At 46.0% G+C, this 19,992-nt stretch overlaps 1 protein-coding gene across 2 annotated transcripts in view; it reads right to left on the minus strand.

Annotated features, from left to right (window-relative positions):
• septin10 (septin 10) overlaps positions 1–19,992 on the minus strand; it is a 130,567-nt gene that overhangs the window by 80,204 nt on the left and 30,371 nt on the right. For both annotated transcript variants that reach the window (XM_070892133.1, XM_070892134.1), the window contains exon 4: positions 15,081–15,267. In XM_070892133.1, the coding sequence (XP_070748234.1) occupies positions 15,081–15,267 (187 nt within the window). The remainder of the gene's footprint in view (positions 1–15,080; positions 15,268–19,992) is intronic.

Genomic DNA, 19,992 nt, shown 5'->3' on the forward strand with positions numbered 1-19,992 from the left:
AACTCTGCCGGCAGCTCTCCGCATGCGCATTGGTGTCGGGTCCGATGTGCGCGCATGCTTAGTAGCGTCGAAACTTGGCACTCGGCCATTTTTAAAAGGTAATCTTTTCTTTCTCTTTTCCCATCCCCCCACCCCACTCCTCCCCGCCAACCAATGCTGCGTTCGGTCGCTTGGTTTCGCCCTCCAGCCCCCCGCCCCGTTGATTTAAAGGGCAGCATCTCTCATTCTCTCTTCCCGCTGCCCCACCCATGTCGCGTTCGGTCGCTCTGCTTCGCCCGCGCCCCCCCCTCCTTGATATTGAGGCCAGCATCTCTGTCTCTCTCTCTCTCGCCCCCACTGATACTGCATTCAGTCGCTCTGATTCCGCACCCCCCCATTCATTTGCAGCCGCCTCTAGCCCTGGCCGACTACTCCCGGTGCATGTTTTGCCGCCCCTATCCCAGCCAAATAGCCTCACGCACAGGCCGGCCCGCTGCCTTCCCGGGCTGACTTTAAAGATTAAGGTAGGATTTACTTGATTTCTATTAGTATTTTAATTGTTTGAGCTTTTCCTTGCAATGTTTGGTGCTTGATTGTTTAGTTTCAGGTCCTCTCCAGTTCCCTTCCCAGGCCAAATGTTCATCTATGTACTAATGTGCGCCAATTTCTTAACTGTCCACAAGGTTTTTCCAGAGCTGGCCACATACGCTGACCTAAGTCGATTTGGAGTAAGTTTGAGCTGGCCAAAGTGGCCAAAACTGGCTTAAGTGGCTGGGAACGCCCCCTTTTGAAAAAAAAAACTCGACCAAAAAAAAATCGTACCGAACTGAGTTACTCTGGAGCAAGTTGATTGGGGAAAGTGACATTTTTTAAACTTATGCCAGAAAACCAAATTACTCCAAAAAAATTGGAGCAAGTCATGGCCACTTTTGAGCCCAATGTACCTAAGAAATCCAAACCTTGGTGTGGGCTACAATAAAACTATCCCATTACAGCACCTCTTCTCATCTCATTTCAGGTAACATTATCCTTTTATTAATGTATCTGAGTGGCACTGTCATGTTTTGGAATCTTTTGGCATTTTATCACAGAAAGGACTGGGGTGGGGAGGCGGGGGGGGGAACACTTACTTTAAATGTTATATTTTAAAGGAACTTTATTCATGCAACCTAAAAAAAAATCTGTGATGATCGGTTGTTGAGATGCTAATCAGCTAGCTTTGATGTTGTTTACTCAGACTACAAATATTAAGCAATTAGTTTCAATGAACAGCTCAAATCCAATATCTTGGGGAGTCAATGGTCCTAGGCACTTGGTGGGAGGTCAGACAGGCCTTAGTTTTCTGGCTGTGCCCAGAAAGAAATTTACCAAGACGTGGTGGTTTTTGAAACTGAAATATGCAAAGCAGTAATCCCCAGTAAATGGCTGTAAGAAGCATAATATGCAGGGAAAGTTAGAAATTTGTTTGTTAATGTCAAACAAGACAACCCACCTACGTGGGGAAATGCAGCATTTTCATTATTTTTGCATTACACAAAGACAAGCATCAATTTAATTAAGTGAATCTGATCATACGGTTGCTCTGTATGTCCACTCCTTGTGAAATGAAGCAGTTTAATGATTCATATCAAGCTTCGCCTCCAAGTATTTGCTTGGTTTGCCTTTGGAGATTGAAGTAGTACGTGCACAAATGATACAAATATTCAGTTCAGGACATGAGGGTACTATTGTTTCACGTTATCGTACAAATAGATATAGATCAGTTTGAGTTAACTCCCAAATAAAGTAAAACACTCCGATCACTTCTGGGATTGTCTGATATCAGTGAAGCAGAGAAGGTATCTATGGCAGACGCAAATTTGTAATAGATACCATAGAACCAAAATATTACAGCAAGCTTTCATTATATTTATTAATTCACCAAGTGAAAAACAGCTTTTACAGTTCTATTGGTAGGTTTAAAAAGTTATGAAAAGGGCAGTAGATCTTTACTTTTATCATCCTTTACTAAAATTTAGTTATTCAAGCTCCAAAAAAAAAATCTGGATTTTCTTCAATTAACAAGGATCCAGCGTACTCAAAATGTTTCAGGCCTTACATCATTACTTGCAAAGGCACAATGATAAAACAGCCAGTACAGGTACAACCTCCCAAATCTGGCAACATCAGGACCAAGGCCGAGCCGATTTTCATGTTTTTCCTGACTTCTGAACGTGTTTCTGATGTCCGAAGTCCAGAAACGCCTGTGCCCAGGTTTGGGTATTTCCGGATTTTGGAACACCAGAAGTGCGTCCCGAGTCTGAAAATGCCTGGGCCCAGGTTGCAATATTTCCGTTTTTTGGATGTCATCTTGTAGTTCTTCTCCTCGCAGGCCTTGTAGTCCTCTCTTCTGCGCAACGCATGGCAAGCCTCCCTCTCTTGTTTTTGCAATGCAGTACCCTGCAACTGTACTTAATGGGAGCTTCCTGGCCTGTATCTTTTGCTACCATCTTCAAATTTGAAAAGTAATGTACAGTACTCAAAGCATGAAATATAATTTAATTATTTTACAAATAAAAACCTTTATGAAATATATCATAGGCAGTCCCTCGAAATCGAGGAAGACTTGCATCCACTCTGAAAGCGAGTTCTTAGGTGACGGAACAGTTCAATACGGGAATTACAGTCTGTCACAGGTGGGACAGTCGTTGAAGGAAAGGGTGGGTGGGGAGTCTGGTTTGCCGCACGCTCCTTCCGCTGCCTGCGCTTGCTTTCTGCATGCTCTCGGCAAGGAGACTCGAGATGCTCAGCGCCCTCCCAGATGCTCTTCCTCCACTTAGGGCAGTCTCTGGCCAGGGACTCCCTGGCCAGTGGGGATTGTTGCATTTTATCAAGGATACTTTGAAGGTGTCCTTGAAACGTTTCCTCTGCCTACCTAGGGCTCGCTTGCCGTGTAGGAGTTCCGAGTAGAGCCCTTGCTTTGGGAGTCTTGTGTCAGGCATGCAAACAATGCAGCCCCCACCCAACGGAGCTGGTCGAGTGTGGTCAGTGCTTCAATGCTGGTGATGTTGGTCTGATCAAGAACACGGACGTTGGTGCTTCTGTCCTCCCAGGGTATTTGCAGGATCTTGGAGACATCGATGGTGGTATTTTTCCAGCGATTTGAGGTGTCTACTGTATATGGTCCATGTCTCAGCCATACAGGAGGAGGACGGGTATCACTGCAACCCTGTAGACCATGAGCTTTGTGCCAGATTTGAGGCTTGATCTTCGAAAACTCTCTTCCTCAGGCGGCCGAAGGCTGCGCTGGCGCACTGGAGACGGTGTTGAACCTCGTCGTCGATGTCTGCCCTTACTGATAATAGGCTCCCAAGGTATGGAAAGTGGTCCACATTTTCCAGGGCCGCGCCGTGGATCCTGATGATGGGGCAGTACTGTGTGGCAGGGTCAGGTTGGTGGAGGACCTTTGTCTTCCGGATGTTTAGTGTAAGGCCTATGCTTTCGTACGCCTCAGTGAAGATGTTGACTGACTTGGAGTTCAGTCTCTGAATGTGCGCAGATGCAAGCATCGTCCACATACTGTAACTCAACGACAGAGGATGGGATGGTCTTGGATCTGGCCTGGAGATGTAGGTTGAACAGGTTCCCACTGGTTCTGTAATTTAGTTCCACTTCAGCGGGGAGCTTGAGCGTGAGGTGGAGCATTGCAGCGAGGAAGATCGAGAAGAGGGTTGGCGCGATAACGCAATCCTGCTTGACCCCGGCCCATACGTGGATTGGGTGTGCGATAGATCAGTTGGTCAGGATCACGGCTTGCATGTCGTCGTGGAGCAGGCGGAGGATGGATTAAAACTTTTGGGTGCAGCTGAAACGGAAGAGGACGCTCCATAGTCCCTCGCGGTTAACCGTGTCGAAGGCCTTCGTACGGTTAAAGGAGGCCATGTGCAAGGGTTGGTGTTGTTCCCTGCATTTTTCTTGCCGTTGTCGCGCCGTAAAGATCATGTCCGTCGTGCCCCGCAGTGGACGGAATCCACACTGTGTCTCCGGGAGGAGCTCCTCAGCCACAGGGTGAAGACGGTTGAGGAGGATTCTAGCGATGCCCTTCCCAGTGGCTGATAATAGGGAGATTCCTTTATAACTGCTGCAGTCGGACTTGTCCCCCTTTTTAAAGATGGTCACGATTACTGCATCTTGGAGATCTCCCGGCATGCTCTCCTCCTTCCAGATGAGAGATGAGGTCATGCATTCGTGCCAATAGTGCCTCTCCACCAAACTTTAGTGCCTCAGCAGGGATTCGATGATGTGCTCCCGTTGCCTTGTTGTTCTTGAGCTGACCGTTACTTTGTTGTTCTTGAGCTGACGGATGGCCTTTCCTACCTCGTGCAGGGCTGGCGTTTTGTCGAGATGGTGGTGGGTAGTATGCTGCGGGATGGAGTCGAGGACACTCGAGTCAAAGGCAGAGTCTCAGTTAAGGAGATCTTCAAAGTGCTCCTTCCAGTGGGTCCTGACTGCCTTGGTGTCCTTGATGAGTGTCTCCCCGTTCTTAGCCAGCAGTGGGGTGGGGCCTTGGGCCGTAGGTGGACTTGACTGCGGTGAAGAATCCTCGCACATCATGGCTGTCGGCCAGCTGCTGAATCTCCTGTGCTTTCTCCACCCACCATCTATTCTTTAGGTCGCGGGTTTTTTGTTGAACCTCAGTCTTAAGCCATCTGTAAAGCTGCTTTTCTGCTCCAGAGTTGGGTTGTTGTGTTAAGCACAGGGCATTTCTAAACCTGTGATTTATTAGCTCTTGGATTTCCTGGTCACTCTCATCAAACCAGTCCTGGTGTTTCCTGGTTGAGTGACCGAGTGTCTCTTCGCAGGCACTGATTATGGTGGCCTGGAGGGCAGACCAAGCGCTGTGGGCATTCTGCATCTCAGGGTCATCAAGGGTCGCCAGGTTAGCAGTGAGGTGCTGGCTGTATAGGGCTGTCTTAGCTGGGTCTGTGAATGCCCCAGTGTTGATTTTTTTCCGGCACTGCTTCTGCTGCCGTCGCTGCTTTGGGGTTACGTTGATGTTGATGATGGAAAGGATTAGGCAGTGGTCCGTCCAGCAGCCGTCAGCTGCTGTCATGATGCGGCTGATGCGCACATCTTTGCGATCCCTGGCTCGAACGATGACATAGTTGAGCAGGTGTCAGTGTTTGGAGCGAGGGTGTTGCCACGATGCCTTGTACTTGTCCCATTGGCGGAACAAGGTGTTAGTGATGACAAGATAGTGTTCTAGGCATTTTGTCAGGAGCAGGGTATCGCTGGAGTTGGTTTTCCCTACCCTCTCTCTGCCGATCACGCCTTCCCAGAAGGTCTGTGTCCTTGCCGATTCTGGTGTTGAAGTCACCGAGGAGGATTAGTTTGTCATCCGTAGGGACATGGGACAGGGATCATTCGAGGATGGAGTAAAATCCCTCTTTGGCCTCATCTGTTGCATCAAGTGTTGGGGCGTACACGCTGATGACTGTGGCACACTGGTTCCGAGCTCAGAGAGTCATGAGACGTTCGCTAATCCCACAGGGGGAGTCTGAGGTGGTCAACCAGCTCATTCTTAATGGTGAAACAGACTCCATGGAGGCGGCATTCTTCCTCTGGTTTGCCTTTCCAGAAGAAGCTATAACCTCCTAAACTAAAATAGTTAAGTTATGAAATATAAAACAGTAAATTAAGGCTTTTATTTGTTAAACCGAGCAATAATAAACAGGTACAGTTACAATTGGCTGGAGGTTGTGCTTGAGGTAGAGGGCTCAGCTATGATGTCTGGGGCTGATGATGGGCCAGCAATAGGATTATCAAATGTGGAAGTTACTGGTGTAGTTGCATGCTGTAGGTCTTGGGCCTTCTGTTGCGACATCTTTTGAAAGATATTTAATATTGTTGTTTAAACAATTTGGGCTTTTCTTTCACGAATCCTTCCCAAATTCTGTAGACCTGCAGTATTTTGTCTTCACTTATGAAGCTTCGTTGCTCTAAGGTGTGAATTAATTCTTGATTGAGTGCTTTGCCAATCGGCACTTTTTCGACTTGATCACAGGCATCATCATCCTCACTGCTTTCATCCTTTTCTTCTGGATGCAAAACCCTCTGCATGATTTCTTCATCTGTCACTCATGCACAATGGGAGCATAGTTGTCTATGTCCATGACTTCTACGACATCATCCTCATTCAATTCCTGTGCAGCTTTGCAAGTCAGCCCTCTTGCATAATTTAAAAGTTGAGCAATCATTGCTTTCTCCCTGGACACACGCAAGCCTTGAAAGTCCTGAGGAGCATCATCATCAGCAAACAGTTGATGGCCAGATGTTATGCCAAGCATTGACCAAAGTGTCTGCAGTTCCCAAGTTCCATGCATCCACAGCTGCCCATATGGCGCCCTTGATAGAGAAAGCTTTTGAGAATGCTTTTATTCCCATGCCTCGGTTCAGAGCATTAAGCAAACACTTCAAACTCGTTTTTGTAGACACTGCATTGATCTCAAAATTCCTTGGTCCATTGGCTGCATCAGTGATGTAACATTTGGAGGCAAGTCGATTCCATGGACATTATCCTTTACCAAAAGCTCAGCATCGGGATGTGCTGAGCAATTGTCTAACAGCAAGAATATTTTGCAGTTTTCCTCAAGGCCAGCTTCCGTGCAATGAGCACGCACCTGAGGGACAAAACTCTTCTCAAACCAGTTCAGAAAGATTACCCTGGTTACCTATGCTTTCTTGTTGTTTTCATAATAATGCACTGGCAATCCTCTCAAACCCTTGAAACATCTTGGATGCTGGTTTCTCCCAATGGCCATAAGCTTACACTTGTGTCCCAGCTGCATTTGCAGCAACAAGCACAGTCAATCTATCCTTGGCACATGCTGGCTGCGTTTCTTCTGCTGCTAATGTCTTTCATGGTACGTAGTGCCAAAACAGTGTTGTCTCGTCAGCATTGTACATTTGCTCAGGTGAAAGGTTTATCATCAGCAATTAGTCTGATGAACTCATCAATATAATTTTCAGTTGCCTCATGATCTGCTTCGGCTTTCTCACCACATACTTCCAGTTGCCTGATGCCATGACACCTTTTAAATTTGGCTAGCCAACCAGAAGAGTACTCGCATGGAGTTTCAATCCCCAATTGTGCACAGAATATTTTAGCTTGTTGTATCACCATTGGGCCAGACAAAGGAACCTTTTCCCTTCGCCTCCGTCATCACCATTCCATCACTGCTCGATCCAAATCATCACATTTCGGCTTGTGCATACTTTTTCTTTTACTTATTTCCTTATGATCACTTTCCGCATAAAACTTCATGAGCTGTTCTTTCTGTTTTCTGATATCATAGATGGTGGAGAGTCCAAAACCATACTCCTCACTCAATCTTCTCACTGAAGCACCTCTATCTAATCTCTGGAGTAACTCTACTTTCTTGGCAATTGAAAGTGAACCATGCTTCCTCCTTCCTTTATCTGAACCCATTGGGGTATCTGTTGGCCTTTTTGACATGTTTGCAATGACAACGCAAATTCACAATCTTTACCTGTGCAGATCTTTATATTGGGAAAACCACCACAGCGATGGAGTCAGGTTTGGTGGGGTCTGATCATGGGATTTAGGTGGGGTCCCAGCATGGGGTGTAGGTGGGTCAGCTGGGGTAACCCTGTAATGTTTAATGCCACAATTTTTTTTAAATGCTGAATTTAAAAGTGCATGTACAGTACAGTTGCAGGTAGTATTTTTTTCATACGGGTACAAGTGTGCAAACTTAAAATCGCAATCTAGTCGGATGAGGTCAGGTCAGCACCGCTCGGATTGCTGGGGCGTGGTGATCCAATCGCGCGGTTGCAGCTTTGGGGAGCTGCAGTGTGCTGTGCAGTCTGATTCTGGGAGGGGACCTGCGTGCAGGAGCTTGGTTGGTTCTGGCCGAAGGAACTTGTGTGCTGTGCAGAGTTGATTCTGGCTGTGCTGTGCAGAGTTGATTCTGGCTGAAGGGACTTGTGTGCTGTGCAAAGTTGCTGCGGACCCAGGAGCAGCAGAACGGTGACTGTGAAGATCTGACCTGGAACAGGGAGGATTGGCGTTTTTATTCTTGCAATTTTTGTCACTGTACAGTAGTTGGATTTCATTTTTTAACTTTTCACTGGGCCCAGCTGACGGTGGTAATGGTTTGGCAGGGTGTCCGGTTTCTGGAACATTTTGCGGACTCTGGAGGACCCTGCCACGGATCATCCCGGAGTCCGGAACACCGGATTTTGGACGCTGCACCGTACTGAAAAAGCCAGTTTTACAATCAGTTGAAGCATTTTAAATATGTTGGAGTGTTAGATATTAATATAGATACTATTTTTTCTTCACCCTATGTGGCTTCAAGGAGGTGATGAGCAAAATAAAGTGATAATACACAAATGTCATCACCAGCTCAAACACACATTTCACAAAATGACAACTTAAATTAGGAGAGTATATTGTACCAAGTTTTTGTAACTTGTGGCAATATTTAACCATTTGATAAGATAGGGTACTTAAACTGAAATAAGAGGCATCTCTGAGTGACATAGAAATAGACAAGATAGTTCATAGAAAGATAATGAAAGTAATGCTGAAACATTACTTAGACACATTAAAGATTACTTTCCAGGATAGCAAGTCAACCAGGGTACAGGTTTGAGGTTGCGAAGGACACATTTAGGAAAAATGTCAGGAAGTATTTCCTTACGAGAGAGGAAGAGGATGATCAACATATGAAATGGTTTTCTAAGAAGGGTGGTTGAGGTCAGTAAATTGGACTCATTGAAAAATAGCTATATGTAATAGAAAGAAAGAGTTGGTATTCTGAATAAGATCAAAATGGGCTGAAAGACCATTTTCAATCAAACCGATATTGTGACTACATCACTAAAGTGAGCAAAACAAATTATGTTGCAAAGGACCTACTTAACATACAATTTCCTGATAATCAGTTACATTCTTTCTTGCCAAATCTCTGCAATAATGTTAATCATTAATCCTCTATGAATGCCACCACACAAAAAGATCAGGCCGTAAGTTGCCCATGCGCCCGAAGAGGCCTCATAAGTTTTGGGTTTAGGCATGCAGTTCGCATGCGGCTAAACCCGGAACTTGCAATTTGTTCGCATGCATCCCCGGGAGATCTATTTGCCCAACTCCTGCCCAGCGAATGTCCTTAAAACTCTTATGCCTGGTAAAAGCAGACATATGGCCTGTGTAAGAGTTTTAAAAGATAGAAAAAATAAATGTTAGGACTAATTTTTATATTAAAAACCCAGTTCATTAAGGCAAGTTTATTTTTAACACTATTAAAACATATTTGAAAAAAATGTTTTGTAAAACATTTAATTTAATTTCTATGAATTTTAAGTAAGTGAGATGCTTTTTTTTTTAAATTTATGTATTTTGTTTTCTTTTTTTTGGGGGGTACTCCCATTCATAGCAATGGGAGCTCTGTATAAACGGAGCTCTCAGAACTATGAATGAGAAAATATTTCATTTTGATAGGTGGTTCGTGTTATGTATGCAACCCTATGTAACCAGCATTCTACCGCCACCAGAGGGTTTTAGCTTGTGATACAACAAGCTAAAACATCCCTTGGGAGCACTGTATATAAGCAGGCCTCCCATGCCGTACCAACACTCTGGAGTTAGAATAAAGAGACTAAGGTCACACTTACTCACGTCTCCAGTACTCAATCACATTACTTTATTTGAGACATAACAATTGGCGACGAGATAATGAACCATCACGCAAAAATGCAGAGAACTGTTGATATCCTGGAGAAATTCTCAGAAGGGGACGATTGGGAGGCCTTCGTGGAGCGACTCGACCAATACTTTGCGGCCAACGAGCTGGAAGGGAGTGTGAACACTGCCAAATGAAGGGCGATCCTCCTCACCGTCTGCAGGGCAACAACCTATGGCCTCATGAAGAATCTTCTTGCAACAACCAAATCGTATGAAGAACTGTGTACGCTGGTCTGAGAGCACCGAAATCCGAAGAAGAGCGTTCTGATGGCAAGGTATCGATTTTACACGTCAACAGTCTGAAGACCAGCAAGTGATGAGCTACGTCGCCGAACTAAGGTGCCTTGCAGGACATTGCGAATTTGATGGATTCCTGGAGCAAATACTAAGAGACTTTTTTGTGCTTGACATTGGCCATGAGGTTATCCTTCGCAAACTATTGACTGTTGAACCTGAGCAAAGCCATAACGACAGCCCAGGTATTTATGTCCACCAGCGATAACACCAAACAAATTTTGCAGCATAAAGATGTTTCGGCAAGTACTGTACACAAAGTAACGTTGTTTTCAGGCAGGAATGCATATGGCAGAACATACACGCCTGCAGCTGCACGACCTCAGATGACTCAGAGTCCACCATCAAGCGTTAATGGGAGACAGTTAACACCTTGTTGGCGCTGCAGAGGTGATCATCGAGCCCATCAATACCGCTTCAAACACTATGCGTGCAAAGGCTGTGGAACAATGGGACACTTCCAGCAAATGTGCAAACGAGCTGCAAACCACCACGTTGCAGAGGAAGACCGATCCATGGCGGATCAAACTGAACTAGAGACTCAAACCGAGGAGGCAGAAATATATGGGGTACACACCTTCACCACAAAAATTTCCACCGGTCATGTTAAAAGTTGAACTGAATGGAATTCCAGTATCCATGGAATTGGACACGGGTATGAGTCAGTCCATCATGAGCAAAAAGGACTTAGACGGCCTGTGGTGCAACAAGGAACAGAGGCCCAAGCTGAGAACTTACACTAAAGAGCTAATCCCTGTAATTGACAACGCAGCAGTAAAAGTCTCCTATGATGGAGCAGTGCACGAACTACCACTGTAGATAGTACCAGGAGATGGCCCCACACTGTTCAGCAGAAGCTGGCTGGGAAAAATCCGCTGGAACTGGGATGACATCCGAGTGCTTTCGTCCGTCGATGACGCCTCATGTGCCCAGGTTCTGAGCAAGTTTCCATCGTTGTTTGAGCCAGGCACTGGAAGTTTCTCCGGGGCAAAGGTGCAGATCCACTTGATCCCCGGTACATGATCCATCCACCACAAGGCACGGGCGGTGCCATATATGATGCGAGAGAAAGCGGAGATCGAGCTAGACAGGCTGCAACGAGAGGGCATCATCGCACCGGTTGAGTTCAACGACTGGGATAGTCCGATTGTTCCGGTTCTCAAGGGCGATGGCACGGTCAGAATTTGCAGGGACGATAAAGTAACAATTAACCGTTTTTCACTGCAGGACCAGTACCCACTACTCAAGGCAGACGACCTATTTGCGACGCTGGCAGGAGGAAAGACGTTCAAGTTGGACCTGACCTCGGCCTACATGACGCAGGAGCTGACGGAATCTTCAAAAGGCCTCACCTGCATCAACACGCATAAAGGTCTGTTCATCTACAATAGATGACCGTTTGAGATTCGATTGGCCGCAGCTATTTTTCAAAGGAACATGGAGAGTCTGCTAAAGCCGATTCCGTGCACCATGCTTTTCCAGGACGACATATTGATCACAGGTCAGGACACCATCGAACACTTGCAGAACCTGGAAGCGGTTCAAAGTTGGCTGGATCGTGTGGAACTCAGGTTGAAATGCTCGAAGTGTGTTTTCCTGGCACCAGAGGTCGCGGTTCTTAGGGAGAAGAATCGTGGCAGACGGCATCAGACCCACCGACGCCAAGACAGAGGCCATCAAGAACGCGCCAAGACCACCGAATGTGGCGGAGCTGCGGTCGTTCCTGGGACTCTTCAATTATTTCGGTAATTTCCTACCTGGGTTAAGCACTTTGCTAGAACCTCTACATGTGCTACTATGCAAAGAAAATGATTGGATATGGGGGAAATCACGAGACAACTTTTGAGAAAGCCTGAAATCTGTTATGTTCCAACAAACTGCTTGTGCTGTATGATCTTTGTAAATGTTTAGTGCTAGCTTGCGATGTGTCTGCGTATGGAGTCGGGTGCGTGTTACAACAAGCAAACGTATCGGGAACATTGCAACCGGTCGCTTATGTGTACAGGAGCTTGTCCAAGGCCGAAAGGGCTTACAGCATGATTGAAAAAGCAGCTCTGGCATGCGTTTACGGAATTTAAAAAAATGCATCAGTATCTGTTTGGGCTTAAGTTAGAGTTAGAAACTGACCATAAGCCGCTCATATCGCTATTCTCAGAGAGCAATGGTATCAATACCAATACCTCAGCTCGCATCCAAAGATGGGCGCTCACGCTGTCTGCATATAACTATGTAATTCGCCACAGGCCAAGCACAGAGAAATGCGCTGACGCCCTCAGTCGGCTACCATTGCCCACCACCGGGGTGAAAATGGCACAGCTGCTGACTTGCTCTTGGTGATGGATGCATTTGAAAACAAAAAGTCACCCGTTATGGCCCGCCAGATCAGGACCTGGACCAGCCAGGATCTTTTACTGTCCCTTGTAAAAATAAAAAGTGTGTCCTCCATGGTCCAGTATCCCAGCGGAGATGCACAAAAAGATCAAGCCGTTCCACCGGCGTAACGACGAAATGTCCATACAGGCGTGTGGGGTAATCGTGTGGTTTTGCCCAAGAAAGGCAGGGAAACATTCATACGCGACCTACACAGTACCCACCCAAGCATAGTAATGATGAAAGCTATAGCCAGATCCCATGTGTGGTGGCCTGGCATCGACTCAGATTTGGAGTCTTGCATGCGCCAATGCAATACTTGCTCTCAACTGAGCAATGCACCCAGGGAGGCACTGCTAAGTTTGTGGTCATGGCCCTCCAAACCGTGGTCTAGGATCCACGTTGACTTCGCTGGCCCGTTTCTAGGCAAAATGTTCTTTGTTGTTGTGGATGCTTATTCTAAGTGGATTGAGTAAGTAATGTCTGTAAGCATGTCCACTGCCACCATCGAAAACCCACGAGCCATGTTTCCCACGCACAGCCTGCCTAATGTCCTCGTCAGCGACAACGGGCCATGCTTCACCAGCGCTGAATTCAAGGAATTCATGACCCACAATGGGATCAAGCACGTCACATCTGCCCCGTTCAAGCCCGCATCCAACAGCCAGGCAGAACGGGCAGTCCAAACCATTAAGCAAAACTTGAAACGCGTGTCGGAAGGCTTCCTGCAGACCCGCCTGTCCAGAGTCCTGCTCAGCTATCGCACCAGTCCCCACTTGCTCATCGGGATTCCCCCAGCCGACCTACTCATGAAAAGGGCGCTCAAAACAAGGTTTTCTCTCGTCCACCCTGGTCTCCATGATCACGTTGAGGGCAGGCGGCATCAACAAAGCATGCATCATGATCGTGCAAATTTGTCATGCGATATTGCAGTCAATGAATGTACTCAACTATGGACATGGTCCCAAATGGCTTGTTGGCACCATCATAGCCAAAGGTAGTAGGGTGTTTCAGGTCAGACTCGCAAATGGACTAACTTTCAGAAAGCATTTGGACCAAACAAAACTGCGATTCACAGCCAACCACGAGCAACCTGAAGAGGACACCACCAACTTCGACCCTCCGACACAGACACACACAAGTGGCAACCGACATCACGGTTGACCACGAAGCTGAACTCATCATCCCCAGCAGCCCAGCAAAGAACCAACCAAGTCACCTGCACCTGCATTTGTACCGAGACAATCGACTAGGGAGCGAAAAGCCCCAGATGGTCTCACCCTGTAAATAAGTGTACTATTGACTTTGGGAGGGAGTAATGTTATGTATGCAACCCTTTGTATCCAGCATTCTACCGCCACCAGAGGAAATATCTGTTGGAGTCCCAAGGGATCCCAGCATCACTTGGGAGCACTGTATTTAAGCAGGCCTCCCATGCTGTACCAACACTCGAGTTAGAATAAAGAGACTAAGGTCACATTTACTCACGTTAACAGTATCAATCACATTACTTTATTCTGGACATAACAGTCCGGCACACGCGATCCCAGGTTGTGCTTACGCTCCTGAGATGCAAGGGCCTCTGTGTTGCGCTGCACATCTCGGAACCAAAGTGTTCATGCCTCTGGATTTACCAGGTATTTTCATAATTGTTTTGCAGTCGGAGGCATCTACTCACAGGAAGCCTCTGACTGCCATTTCTGGGCCATGGAACACAATGCAGTTACTGAATATGAAAAAAGTACCAAAACCTATGAAATTGCATAGAAGTACAAAGAATGAAGTCAATTAATTTAACAAAAGGGTTCAGAAGACATCCAAAACACTTTGCCCTTGTTCTCATGCTTTCATGTTCATCAACTTAATCCCTCAAATCAGATAATCTTTTAGATGCTCATTAATAAGGCAAATAAAGTCAAAAATGTTCTGAAGTAATAATGTTAAAAACAGCAAAATAGAAAACTTCTGAAATAAAGAATTCTATGTAAGAAAAAAATTATGCCACATTTATAACACACATGATTTTTTCTTTGAGAGGAAATGGGTGCATGATAAAGCCAGCAGGAATGCATCTCGTTCCAACATCTTCCATCCATACCATCTCATCATTTTCAAATAAAATGGCAAAGAAAGAAGCTTCCAGAGTTAAAAAAAAACACGAGGATCAATACCACATTTGAACAAGGACAAAGCAAACATACGAATGTTTATAAAACTATTACTGCACTGTAGCAGATTGCAGGAGGACTTCATTCAGTCTTATATCAGCTATTTTCCTCTAATGCATAATGTATTATTCTAAGTAGATGCACACATACCAGCAGTAACATTACTTGCATTCCTTAATTTGTAATTATTAGACTTGCCAACATAGATTTTTTTTAAAGTGAGATTTTGGTATTACCCTACAATGAGGACTGGGAACTGCAACTGTCGGGCTCTGCTCCCAAGTAGAGTCAGACGTGATACATTCAAAATTACTTTTCTTTACAGAGTGTCAGGAGGTAGAAACAGCTGGATTATGCAATCAATTCTCTAATCCTTTATATTGTAAAAAAGGAAATAATATGCCCTCAAGAGTAATGAGAAAGTGTGGAAAATAAAAGTAACACATTTTCAATTTCCATGATGAACAACAAGAATTTCATCCCAACAGAACCTTATTCTTGGAAAACTAAATTTGACCTACCTTGCTATCCAGTTTTTTCATGGTCACTAAATCTAGTGACTTAAGAGAATGGCCAGTGGGAGAAATGAAGTACAGACAGGCATGGATACGTGAATCATGATAATTGTGCAATGAACGTTTAATCTTCAACTCTTCTTGCAGATAGGCCTCAAACTGTGCATCAATGTAGTCAATGATAGGTTTATAGCTAAGAAAACCCAAAAGTAAACAAAATGAAATACAGGACGCTAAGAAAACCCAAAAGTAAACAAATGAAATACAGGACACTGAATACCAATGAAAATCTGAATATAGATTATAAATTGTCTGTTGTTATTGCTTGCTGCTTGAGCATTTTGGATTAGGTGGCACAATTGTTAGAATATTGCTGTTTGAACATTGAGACTCTAACACAGTACATACAGTGATATAGCCAACTGCTCAGCATGGACAGTGGGTGCCAAAAATGTTCCATTTTCCATTACTTACTAATCTTAGATCAGTACAAAATTTTACACTGTTTAAACCGAGTAAGTATAGAGTTAAGCACCAAAATATACCCATTGATTGGGGTCCACAGCAATATATCTAAAAGGACTCATTTCACCTGTGGTTAAAACTTCATTTTAATCCAAGGATTCCAGCAAGGACAATTTCTCAGGAGAGACACAACTCGTATTTAAATAGTGTACCTAACATAAAAAATATCTCACGATGCTTTACCAGTTGGTGTGGGGAGTGGGGGGGGGGGGGGGGGGGGGGGCTGGGGAAGAAGTTAAATGAACATGGCGCTGGCAAAGAAAGTTTATTTACTTGGAGGAGTTGTGACTGGGGGGGTTAGGATTGGGGAGAAATAGGCCATATTTCAACAATTAATTTATTTAATCATGTCTTTCTCATCACAATCAACAACTACAACAACTTGCATTTATAGAACACCTTTAACTTGGTAAAATGCCCCAAGGTGCTTCACAGGAGCATTATGAAAGAGATAGGCTTTAAGGAGTGACTTAAAAGAGGACAGCGCAATAGAAATGCGGAGAGGTTTATGGAGAGAATTATAGAATTTCAGGCCTAGGCAGCTGAAGGCACAGTCGCCAATGATGGAGTGATTAAATTGGGATGGCCAGAATTGGAGGAGCAGAGAGATTTCAGAGTGTTGTAGGACTGGAGGAGGTTACAAAGATAGGGAGAGGGGTGGAGGGTGGGGGTAGAGGGAATTGAAAACGAGGATAATAATTTTTAAATGGAGATGTTGCCCGACAGGGAGCCAATGTAGATCAGCGATCACAGGAGCGATGGGTGAACAGAACTTGGATGAGCTCAAGTTTATCGAGGATGAAAAATGGGAGGCCAACCAGGAGAGCATTGAGATAGTCACGTCCAAAAGGTAACAAAGATGGATGAGGGTTTCAGCAGCAGGCGAGTTGAGGCAGGGTCGGAGATAGGCAGTGTTATGGAGGTGAAAGTAGGCTGCTTTGATGATGGAGCAGATAGTGGTGGGAAGCTCATCTCAGGGTCAAATAGGACGCCAAGATTGCAAATGGTCTGGTTCAGCCTCTGACAATGGCCAGGGAGAAGGATGTAGTCAGTGGCTAGGGAACAGAGTTTGCAGCAGGGACGGAAGACAATGGCTTTGATCTTTCCAATATTTAGTTGGAGGAAATTTCTGATAATCCAGTACTAGATATCAGACAAGCAGCATGACATATCAAAGGGGTCAAGCGAGGTGGTGGTGGATAGAGCAGTGCCTTCAGCATACATGTGGACCTGACATTTTGTTTTCAGGTCATTGAGGGGTAGCATGCAGATGAGAAATAGGAGGGGCCAAGGATAGATCATTGGGGGACTTCAGAGTCAGCGGGAAAAGAAGCCACTGCAGGCGATTCTCTAGCTATGACTGGACAAACAAGAATGGAACCAGGCGATGGGAGTCACACTCAGCTGGATGACAGACGACACGTTGGGAGGTGGATGGTGTGGTCAACCATGTCTAAGGTTGCCAATAGGTCAAGAAGGATGAGGAGGGAGAGTTCATCACTGTTAGAGTCACATGGATGTCATTTGTTACTTTGATTAGGGCCGTTTCTGTGCAGTGGCAGGGGCAGAAACCTGATTGGAGGGGTTCAAACTTGGAGTTGATGGGGAAGATGGGCACAGATTTGGGAGACCACAACACAGTCAAGGACTTAAGAGGAAAGAGAGGTTGAAGATGGGGTGGTAGTTCTCAGGGACAGAAGAGTCATGGGTGGGGGGGTGGGGGGGGCGGTGTGGTGGGTTGAGGAGAGGGGTGTAGCACCCGAGGAGAGGGAACCATTAACAGTATCAGCTAACATGGGGATCAAGAAAGGAAGTTGGGTAATCAGAGGCAGCTGAATGGATGGTCTCAATCTTAGTGACAAAGAGATCCATGAGCTCCTCGCACTTGTTGGAGGGGAGGGTGGAGGAGGCAGAGTAGAGGGGTTTAATATGACAGTCTGTAGTGAAGAGAAGCTGGGCGTTATCTTTGCATTCCAGGATGATCTTGGAATAGTGAGCAGATTTGACAGCAGAAAGGTCGACCTAATAGTGCTTTCTGTGATCCAGCCAGATCTGGCAACGAAGAACTAAAGCAGTTGTCAGCCATTAATGTTCAAGTCTGTAACCCTTGGATTCAAGTGAGCAGAGATGAGGGCCATACCAGGGTGAGAGAGTAATGGTTTTCATGATGACAAGGGCAACAAAGGTGGAGATGAGGCTGTGATTGAGCTGGAGAAACATCGTGGTGAATGGAGGGCCAAAGGCTATACAGGTTGGGAAGCTGAAAGTGCCATTGTACGTTTCTTTCCTAGGGCAGACACAGAAGGAATTAGGAGTGGAGAGGGATACAAGGAAGTGATCAGAGATGGTCTTATCTGTGGTGGTGGCTGTGAATATGGGTTGGGGAGTTTATATGGAGGGAGAGATTAAGGGAGGATAGGAGGGCAGTGAACAGGCGTTGAGTCAAGATGGAGGATGAGAAGTCGCTCAGTGTAGAGGCTGAAGGAGGAAAGCAGTGAAGTTATCTTTGTGAGAAACCTTTTTGGATACTTGGGTGGCAGTAGAGAAGAAAGACCTTAGAGAGACAAGAGGGGTGGAACAAGGCAAGATGCTCAAAAGAGAAGGTGCCAGAGGAGTAGGGGGACAGACCAAGGTGTGATTTGGTGATAATGACCACACCACCACCACAGCAGTCTCAACAGGGAATGGGTGGAAGGTATAACCAGGCAGGAGGTTTCATTAAGGAGCAAGGTGTCATCAACCATCAGCCAAGTTTCCGTCAAGGACATGATGACGATGCAATCGTCCACAATAAGCTCATGGATAGCAAGGGTTTGTTAAGTGAACAAACATTCTGGAGGGAGATGCAGAAAGGGGCGGTGATAGCTAATCTGCTGGAAATCAGCTGGCAGAGTCCACATGGTCAGCGCTGGAAGGAGGGTGGGATGGGAAGGAGCTGGCAAGATTAGCCTGCAGCGGGCATGATGGGCAGAAAGGTCGGAGAGCGAGTAGGATGGAACAGTTGGGGTGGCTGCTCGTAAGGATCAGTTGACTGACCATCCATTAAAGTCTGATGTGGATAAGGTAGGGAAGATAAGAAAATTCAGAAGGGCAAGGCAAATGTAACTATTATTTCTTGGAGATCAGTTAGATGTACCGATGAGGAACTTTGCAGATAGAAGAATTTAAATGATACCGGGGGTGCCACAATAGCGGACATAAATAATAGGGTTATTGGTTGCTAAAGAGATTGCCGAATGGATCTACTGTTTGTGTAGGAACAAAATTACATTATGGATAGGTGGTCAGAAATCATGAAGCACAAATATAGAAAGATAGTTCGTCACTTTAAACGATACAAGAGTCAGATTGTTGCTTCATAATTCTGCTAACTATTGATCTGAACAGTAGAATTCTGGACTTCAATCTATGGTTAGAGCATTTAGTAAGATAGTGAATGCGACAGTACATTGATAACAGTTTGTAAGGCAATTCGGATGGAATTCACAAGTAAAACATTGGAAGATTGAAACCATCCTCTTTGCCTGTACCGCTGCTGCCGTCCCTCCCCCCACCCACCAACAAATTCCATTTCCTCACCATGAATTCTATCCACAGCCCTAGCCACAGTCTCACCTTGAAGCCAGTTTGCTCACAATCGCTGTCCTCTTTGACTGAGCTGAGCATCCAACCCTTTTTGTGGTGTATATCAATGACTTGGATTAAATGTTGGGGGTATGATTAGGAAGTTTGCAGATGACACTAAAATAGGCTGTGTGGTTGATAATGAAGAAGAAAGCTGAAGACTGCAGGAAGATATCAATGTACCGGTCAGGTGGGCAGAACAGTGGCAAATGAAATTCAAGCTGGATAAGTGCGAGGTAATGCATTTGGGGAGGTCTAAAAAGACAAGGGAATACACATTGGGCCCAAGTTTCCACAAGAAAAAAAACGGGCGCCCCTCCGAGCTGGGCGCCCGTTTTTCGCGCCTAAAAAAGTCCTCGGTATTCTCCACCTACTTACAGGTCCTCTGGCCCTCGGCGCAGCCAGCACAAGCTGTGGGGGGGGGCGGAGCCAGGTCCCGGCGCTCAAAACAGTGCTGGGACCTCTGCACATGCGCGCTACAGTCGGCACGCAAGTACAGTAGTTCCAGGCGGCGAACTGTGTGGGAGGGGCCCGAAGCACGCAGCCCCTAGCCCTGGCTGAATGGCCTCACTTGGGCTGCGTGAATAAGGCTCCTCCCACGGCCAGCTCCTGCTTCCCGGCCCCCGACAAGACCCGACACTCGCTTCCCCCCGAACCAGACCCGACACCCGCTCCCCCCACCCCCCCCCCCAACGGACCCGACCCCCTGTTCCCCGACCCAACCCCCCCTCTCTCTCTCACCCCCCCCGCTCTCTTTCTCTCTTCCCCC

The sequence above is a fragment of the Pristiophorus japonicus genome, chromosome 10, assembly GCF_044704955.1.
Source record: "Pristiophorus japonicus isolate sPriJap1 chromosome 10, sPriJap1.hap1, whole genome shotgun sequence".
NCBI lineage: Eukaryota > Metazoa > Chordata > Chondrichthyes > Pristiophoridae > Pristiophorus > Pristiophorus japonicus.